The sequence below is a fragment of the Eucyclogobius newberryi genome, unplaced genomic scaffold (genome assembly GCF_026437365.1).
Source record: "Eucyclogobius newberryi isolate DKJ021-1_F unplaced genomic scaffold, fEucNew1.0.hap1 SCAF_2, whole genome shotgun sequence".
In the NCBI taxonomy this organism is placed as follows: Eukaryota; Metazoa; Chordata; class Actinopteri; order Gobiiformes; family Gobiidae; genus Eucyclogobius; species Eucyclogobius newberryi.
Genome location: NW_027315834.1, coordinates 28,862,260 through 28,871,339, shown reverse-complemented (window position 1 = coordinate 28,871,339; position 9,080 = coordinate 28,862,260). Strand labels below are relative to the sequence as shown.

Sequence of the window (9,080 nt, the reverse complement as noted above, 5' to 3'; positions counted from 1 at the left end):
CTTAATGGCTCAAAGTCTAACGCGGGATTTACATCTTGTTAGCTTTGTATAATTACATTTTGCACCGCAGCACGTTGTCTATGAATCAATAACGGCTCACATTGCCAAAAAAAAACGTGACGTAAATCCCATTGACACATCACAGTTCCGGAGTTCCTGGTTCCTGCTCCAGATCTGGAAAATACAACTGTTACTGGGACTGTTGATCGGTCAGTGCTTCTTGTAAATTGCAGAGAATGTAACATAACATAACTCAAACGTGTGTGAACGAAACAAATCACAACTCCAAATATAGACGTGACATGAAGAGATGCATGATGGGGAAAACTGGACTTGCCATTTGTACTGTGCAATAAACCTACACCGATAGGAATAGTTTTTGATTTGAGCTCTAAATTAAACATGCAATCGCATGTCCTTCAGTAAATAAATGCAGAGGCGCTGACTTTGCCTGATGAAGCGAAACCTTTTCCCCAATCGATTACCTTTAGTCGATCAAAAATAATCTGAGTAAAATAACCCGAATTACAGACTCTTGTCATCTTCGCCATTGGCTCATTATTCATCCGATTCATCTATTTCTTTGTATGATGGAGGACTAGTTACACAGACGCGCAGCTGACTTGGCACGTTAAAGCGGGCCAGGTCACGTCTAAAAATATACTCTGAAAAGCAAAACACACGAGGTCTCAACAGCTAAAGACAAGCGGACTGAGCTCACAGCAACAGGTAAGAAAGCAAGCTAATAATTAGGATCTTATGTGAAATCATGTCTTGTATAATGTTGTAAAACTCTGCATGCTTCAGCCTTATACATGTTGTGTTGTTGTTTTTATTTTTTTATTTTTTTATTTTATACGGTTTACTTACCTGCTAATAGTATTACCTAGTCTTGTGCTAGCTATTTTTACTTTATTTTATTCTATTATCATTATTTTATTATTATTATCTGATTTGTATCTTTATTTTGTATTTTTATTATCTATTTTATTTTATTTTGTTTCCCCCCCTCCATTCCCTATTAAGATAGGAGAGGAGTTTTGTTAATAAGAGTTTTTTGTTTTGTTCATAAGAGTTCTATTAAGAGTGTGTTTTGAAACTTCCTATAATCTGTCCTTTCCTCCTGTTTCTACTGCGTTCCCCTTGTGTGGATATTAAAGGTTTACCGTATCTTATCTTATCTTAACAAATGACTTTTTTTTTTTTAAAGTGTGTCGATATCTTCTCTTTAGAATGAACAACTTTGAACAAGAAGAAATAAATGGGGAATTTATGGAGTTTGCTATCCGTGAGAGTGTCCAGGATTCACACAGGGAGCCACAGCACAGGTACTGCTCAGGCTGCTGCTCAGGCTCATGCTCAGGCTCATGCTCAGGCTGCTGTGCGCACATTACTGCATCATCAGTCCTATTAAACTGCAGTTTTCTTGATATTTTTCATGATGCAATCGATCGTTCCATGCCTATTAAATTAAACTTGTCTTACAGTTACTCTTAGTGATTTAGGACCCAGCATAAGATTAAAAAAACAGATGAATAATATTATTTTTCTGGACTATAAGTCGCACCAGCCAAAAAAATGCATAATAGAGAAGAAAAAAACATATATGAGTAGCACTGGAGTATGAAATGCGGTCGTAAGTGTGAAAATAACAAATAATATCACATATAAGTCAAACATTTAAGTATATAAGTATAAATATAAGTATAAGTCGCACCCTCGGTCAAAACTATGAAAAAAGGTGCGAAAGTACAGTATGTATCTTTTGTCATGTGTCATATTTGCAACATCCATCAAGTTATACGGCAAAAGTTTAACATAATATAATAAATATAACTTTGTATGTAACTTTTCCGGTGGATCCTTTTTTCTTTAATGCCCTTTTTGATGTTATATAGGTTGTTTTATCATTGTTTATTAGTTTACGTTGCACCGAATCATCAAATCAAGTTCTGTTCATTGACATACATTATTACGGTAAAAACATCTCGCATGCATTCAATTATAGACATTTTTCATCACTAAGAAGCACCGTGTGTAAAAATGCCAATAGTAAGCGATCCGACCTTTAACTTAGCCCGATGCGAACACCTTTGTCTCCATGTGAACAATGCAATACTGTGGAACATTCAGAGCGAAGCAGCAACACGCAGCAACATCCACAGGGAAAATCAGGTGGCGGACCCATTTCGATGTTTTTTCCAACAGGAACAGCAAACATTATGCGCAGATAATGTCAGCCATCCAGGAAGGTACATTCAATCAACGTGAACAAGTCTATGGGCGTTTTAGCCGAGCGTGACGACGGCGTGTGCTGTTACTAGGCGATGTGTTGGCTTTGCGGCGGCTGTCGGAGCATCAGTCCCGCTTCAGAGAGAGGGACGGGCGCGGCTGGCTCCCTCTGCACTCGGCCGCCGTTCACCCACACACACAGGTCCTGGAGGCGGTGGTGCAAGGTGAGGGCAACCGTGACAACCATGTGATTTATGGCCCAGCCTGGAATGTTCTGAAGAATGGAACTCATCAGCATTTTATTCCAATTACAGATTTTCAACAGTTTCTATTGCTACATGGAATTACATGGAGTTCACATGAAAAAGGAAGTGTGTGTGTGTGTGTGTGTGTGTGTTTGTAGGTGTGTGTGTGTGTGTGTGTGTGTAGGTGTGTGTGTGTGTGTGTGTGTGTGTGTAGGTGTGTGTGTGTGTATGTAGGTGTGTGTGTGTGTGGGTGTGTGTGTGTGTGTGTAGGTGTGTGTGTGTGTGTGTGTGTGTGTATGTAGGTGTGTGTGTGTGTGTAGGTGTGTGTGTGTGTGTGTGCGTGTGTGTGTGTAGGTGTGTGTGTGTGTGTGTGTGTGTGTGTGTAGGTGTGTGTGTGCGTGTGTGTAGGTGTGTGTGTGCGTGTGTGTGTGGGTGTGCGTGTGTGTGTGCGTGTGTGTGTGTGTGTGCGTCTGTGTGTGTAGGTGTGTGTGCGTGTGTGTGTGCGTGTGTGTGTGTAGGTGTGTGTGTGTGTGTGTGTGTGTGTGTGTGTAGGTGTGTGTGTGCGTGTGTGTAGGTGTGTGTGTGCGTGTGTGTGTGGGTGTGCGTGTGTGTGTGTGTGTAGGTGTGTGTGTGCGTGTGTGTAGGTGTGTGTGTGCGTGTGTGTGTGGGTGTGCGTGTGTGTGTGCGTGTGTGTGTGTGTGTGTGTGTGTAGGTGTGTGTGTGTGTGTGTGTGTGTGTAGGTGTGTGTGTGTGTGTGTGTGTGTGTGTGTGCGTGTGTGTGTGTGCGTGTGTGTGTGTTTGCATGATTGGCTCGGATATTCCAGGCAAAGCATTATCATTGCCATGGAGACAAGAAATAAAAAAGTTGCACAGCGCATCTTTAAGACTACCGAATTTTCCAGACTATAAGTTGCACCGGAGTATAAGTCGCACCAGCCAAAAAATGCATAATAAAGAAGATTTAAACTATTTAAACAGTGTACAACAGTGACAAATGTCTTCCTTTCATTTTGCCTATTTTTCTTTTGTTGAACCTCTCACTAACCAGGGACTCCACCCTTTTTATTACTTTACCAAAACATCCAAAATGAGCTCTTCTACAGATTATCTGATGTCCATCCATCCATCTTCTGCCGCTTTATCCGGGGCCGGGTCGCGGGGGCAGCAGTCTGAGCAGGGACTCCCTTCTCCCCAGACACTTCCTCTAACTCCTCCGGGGGGATCCCGAGGCGTTCCCAGGCCAGCCGAGAGACATAGTCTCTCCAGCGTGTCCTGGGTCTTCCCCGGGGCCTCTTCCCGGTGGGACATGCCTGAAACACCTCCCCAGGGAGGCGCCCAGGAGGCATCCGGAACAGATGTCCGAGCCACCTCAGCTGGCTCCTCTCGACGTGGAGGAGCAGCGGCTCTACTTCGAGCTCCCCCCGTGTGGCCGAGCTCCTCATCTTATCTCTAAGGGAGCGCCCAGCCACACGGCGGAGGAAACTCATTTCGACCGCTTGTATCTGCGATCTTGTTCTTTCGGTCACTACCCAAAGCTCATGACCATAGGTGAGGGCAGGAACGTAGACCGACCGGTAAATAGAGAGCTTTGCCTTTCGGCTCAGCTCCCTCTTCACCACAACAGTCCGATGCAGCGACTGCATCACTGCAGCCGCTGCACCGATCCGCCTGTCGATCTCACGCTCCATCCTTCCCTCTCTCGTGAACAAGACCCCGAGATACTTGAACTCCTCCACTTGGGGCAAGGACACCCCACCCACCTGGAGAGGGCAAGCCACCTTTTTCCGGTCGAGAACCATGGCCTCGGATTTGGAGGTGCTGATTCTCATCCCAGCCGCTTCACACTCGGCTGCAAACCGTCCCAGTGCATGTTGCAGGTCCGGGTTTGATGGAGCCATCAGGACAACATCGTCTGCAAACAGCAGAGATGAGATCCTGTGGTTCCCAAACCGGACACCCTCCGACCCCTGACTGCGCCTAGAAATTCTGTCCATAAAAATTATGAACAGAACCGGTGACAAAGGGCAGCCCTGGCGGAGTCCAACATGCACTGGGAACAGGTCTGACTTACTGCCGGCAATGCGAACACAGCTCCTGCTCCGGTCATACAGGGACCGGACAGCCCTGAGCAAAGGGCCCCGGACCCCGTACTCCCGGAGCACCCCCCCAAAGGACACCCCGAGGGACACGGTCAAAAGCCTTCTCCAGATCCACAAAGCACATGTGGACTGGTTGGGCAAACTCCCATGAACCCTCGAGCACCCGATGGAGGGTATAGAGCTGGTCCAGTGTTCCACGACCGGGACGAAAACCACTCTGCTCCTCCTGAATCCGAGGTTCGACTATCGGTCAGATTCTCCTCTCCAGTACCTTGGAATAGACCTTACCTGGGAGGCTGAGGAGTGTGATCCCTCTGTAGTTGGAACACACCCTCCGGTCCCCCTTCTTGAACAGAGGGACCACCACCCCGGTCTGCCAGTCCAGAGGCACGGTCCGCGAACGCCACGCGATGTTGCAGAGACGTGTCAACCAAGACAGTCCTACAACATCCAGATACTTTAGATACTCAGGGCGGATCTCATTCACCCCCGGAGCCCTGCCACCGAGGAGTTTGCGAACAACCTCAGTGACTTCAGCTTGGGTGATGGATGAGCCAGCCTCCGAGTCCCCGGTCTCTACTTCCTCTTCGGAAGACGTGACTGAGGGATTAAGGAGATCCTCAAAGTATTCCTTCCACCGTCCGACGACATCCCCAGTCGAGGTCAGCAGGCCTCCACCCGCACCGTAAACGGTGTTGGTGAGACACTGCTTCCCCCTCCTGAGGCGCCGGACGGTTTGCCAGAATTTCTTTGGTGCCGACCGATAGTCCTCCTCCATGGCCTCCCCGAACTCCTCCCAGGCCCGGGTTTTTGCCTCTGCGACAGCACGAGCCGCGGCTCGCTTGGCCTGCCGATACCCGTCGATGACCTCCGGAGACCTACAAGCCAGAGTGGCCTGATAGGCCTCCTTCTTCAGTCTGACGGCATCCCTTACTTCCGGTGTCCACCACCGGGTTCGGGGGTTGCCGCCACGACAGGCACCGGAGACCTTGCGACCACAGCTCCGAGCAGCCGCATCAACAATGGAGGCGGAGAACATGGTCCACTCGGACTCAATGTCCCCAGCCTCCCCCGGGACATGGGAGAAGCTCTCCCGGAGGTGCGAGTTGAATACCCTACTGACAGAGGGCTCCACTAGACGTTCCCAACAGACCCTCACAATGCGCTTGGGTCTGCCAAGTCTGTCCGGCTTCCTCCTCCGCCAGCGGATCCAACTCACCACCAGGTGGTGATCGGTTGACAACTCTGCCCCTCTCTTCACCAGAGTGTCCAAGACACGCGGCCGGAGGTCAGATGACACGACAACAAAGTCGATCATTGACCTCCGGCCTAGGGTGTCCTGGTGCCATGTGTACTGATGGACACCCTTGTGCTTGAACATGGTGTTCGTTATGGACAATCCGTGGCTAGCACAGAAGTCCAATAACTGAACACCGCTCGGGTTCAGATCGGGGAAGCCGTTCTTCCCGATCACCCCTCTCCAGGTGTCACTGTCATTGCCCACGTGGGCGTTGAAGTCCCCCAGTAGAACAACGGAGTCCCCGGTCGGTGCACTGTCCAGTACCCCTCCCAAGGACTCCAAGAAGGCCGGGTACTCTGCACTGCTGTTCGGCCCGTAGGCCGCCACAACAGTGAGAGACCTGTCCCCCACCCGAAGGCGGAGGGACGTGACCCTCTCGTTCACCGGGGTAAACTCCAACATGTGGCGGCTGAGCTGAGGGGCTATCAGCAAGCCCACACCAGCCCGCCGCCTCTCCCCGCGGGCAACACCAGAGAAGTGGAGCGTCCAGCCCCTCTCGAGGAGATGGGTTCCAGAGCCCAAACTGTGCGTGGAGGTGAGGCCGACTATATCTAGTCGGTATCGCTCAACTTCCCGCACAAGCTCAGGCTCTTTCCCCCCCAGCGAGGTGACATTCCATGTCCCCAGTGTTAGTCTCTGTGTCTGGAGATCTGGTCGCCGAGGCCCCTGCCGTCGACTGCCGCCCAGATCTCTCTGCACCGGCCCCTTATGGATCCTCCTGCGGGTGGTGGGCCCACAGGAGGGCGGCCCCACGTCGCTCTTTCGGGCTGTGCCCGGCCGGGCCCCGTGGGGTAAGACCCGGCCACCAGGCGCTCGCCATGGAGCACCCATCCCAGGCCTGGCTCCAGGATGGGGCCCCGGTGACGCCGATCCGGGCGACGTAAACTGCCTTGTTCGTGTTGTCATCATAGGGGGCTTCTGAACCGATCTTTGTCTGACCCGTCACCTAGGACCTGTTTGCCTTGGGAGACCCTACCAGGGGCATGAAGCCCCCGACAACATAGCTCCCGGGATCATTCGGGCACTCAAATCCCTCCACCACGTTAAGGTGTCGGTTCAAGGAGAGGATGTCAAAATGATAAATCCAAATTCACAGAGCTTTTTGGATGAGATGTTATGTATTTAAATCTAAACCTACAGACGTGTGTTTCTTACTATACCAATATCACAGCTCTTCATTGTAGAACCTGCTGAGGGTAAGTATTGGAGTCAAATGATGATGACATAATGATGTCCTCAAAGTAGAAAATAAATAAAATAAGGATTCAGCAATTTTGGCTGTGATCGTTTTAAACTGTGTTATGCATGTTGAAAGTACAGAGACACAGTATATCATGACTAACCAGCTTTTTGTCTGTGTTTAGCATCCGCTGAGCTGACTCTGGAGGAGCTGACTGCAAACGGAGACACAGCTCTGATTCTGGCTGTTGTGGCCGGTTTGGTGGATAATGTCACCATCCTGTTAAATCACGGAGTCTCCCCCCACAACACAAACGACATGAACGAGTCCGCCCTGCTCCTGGGTATGACCCCTGACCCCTGTGTGGTGTTTAGGTCGAATGGCTTTGTTTGATGCAAAACGTCCACATGCAGTCGATGCATTAGTCAAAACAAAACATAAAAGAGCTGCGGAACAATAAAGGTCACCACTGGTAAATGTTTATCACACTTGTGTCACTTTCGAATGAACGCTGACATTCTACAATCTCTTTTGGTTTAGCTTTAGTTTGACATAAAATTCGATGAGATACAGGTACAATCCCGAGCTCTATTGATATATGCATTAATGGGCACCTTTGTCTTGGTATTATAAGTATTATATATCGTATTTACCGAAGTATAAGTTAGTATGCTCAGTCAGTAGTCAGTAGCATAAGATAAGATAAGCCTTTATTTGTCCCACAAGGGGGAAATTCTAATGTTGCAACACAAAGTAGGTACAGAAGTAAATAAGAAAAAACAGATAACTTATAAAAAACGTATAGACTCTTATAAAACTCTTAAATAACATTAATAACAATAGTAACACTCGTATTTACAGCTGTTATATGGACAGAGAATATTGCACCAATATGATTGACATTATGTCAAAGTATAAGCCAAAAATATATAGCCATAGCCATAAATAAGTCGCACTAGAGTATAAGTACGTTTTGGGGAAATGTATTTGATAATCCAAGACCAAGAACAGACAATTCATCTTGAAATGCAATTTAAAATAATAACAGATGAAAGAACATGGTGAATAGGTGTACGTATGCTAACGTGACACCTTCAGCTACATTTAGCGCTACAATTGCCAACAGGAGGCGCAAAGACTTCCCCTTCCATTGTCAGTGAGGTGCTAATGTTGTCATACATTTTCTGTCTCTGTGCGTCGTGTCCTGTAGCCGTGAGACAAAAATCCTACAAGATGGCGTTGGCCCTGATTATGGGAGGAGCCTTTGTGGAGCAGGTGTGTCAGAGGAAGTGGACAGCCTCCCACGAAGCCGCCAAGGTGAACGCTATAGCTTATAATGTGAATCTTATGCATTTTAACTCTTATCATCACTTTGAACTGTTCTTGTCAAAAGGTGGGCTGTCCCGCTATCATGATGCTGCTGCTTCGACACGGAGCCAAAGTGACCACTAGAAACGGACATGGAGTGACCCCTCTGGGCATCGCAGCTGAACACGGCAACACTGAAGTACTTGAAATTCTTTTACAACATGGTAAGATAGTCAAGTAAACCTACCAAACAAGCATAACATAACAACAAAGCCACTGCAACTGTGAAGTATAGCAGATTTACTTTGAACTGTTTAAATCTGTCCTAACATTATTTTAGTGATGCTCATAACTCAATGTTGTAAATGTACTCAATATTTCAAAATGATGTAATGCAGCTGTCCTCCACCAGGTGGCGACGTGAATGCACAGGCCACCAATGGGGACACAGTGCTGTATGATGCGTCTGGGAATGGAAACTTGGACTGTATTGAGCTGCTGTTGGAGCATGGAGCAGATCCAAATGTGCAGACCAACGCCTTCCACCTGCCCGTCCACCGAGCAGCGTATGAGGGGCACATACTGTGAGAAGCACGCGTATGAGGGGCACATACTGTGAGAAGCACGCGTATGAGGGGCACATACTATGAGAAGCACGTATATGAGGGGCACATACTGTGAGAAGCACATATATGAGGGGCACATACTGTGAGAAG

General features: G+C 48.1%; 1 protein-coding gene across 1 annotated transcript in view; it reads left to right on the top strand.

The window, feature by feature from the left end:
* Positions 1-680: 680 nt before the first annotated feature.
* The window catches only part of asb15b (ankyrin repeat and SOCS box containing 15b), a 16,888-nt gene continuing 8,488 nt past the window's right edge, over positions 681-9,080 (top strand). Inside the window, exons 1-8 of the mRNA XM_072454915.1 lie at positions 681-729; positions 1,233-1,328; positions 2,209-2,252; positions 2,325-2,456; positions 7,241-7,399; positions 8,267-8,373; positions 8,450-8,588; positions 8,777-8,948. Of these exons, the coding sequence (XP_072311016.1) occupies positions 1,234-1,328; positions 2,209-2,252; positions 2,325-2,456; positions 7,241-7,399; positions 8,267-8,373; positions 8,450-8,588; positions 8,777-8,948 (848 nt within the window). The 5' untranslated portion in view covers positions 681-729; position 1,233. The remainder of the gene's footprint in view (positions 730-1,232; positions 1,329-2,208; positions 2,253-2,324; positions 2,457-7,240; positions 7,400-8,266; positions 8,374-8,449; positions 8,589-8,776; positions 8,949-9,080) is intronic.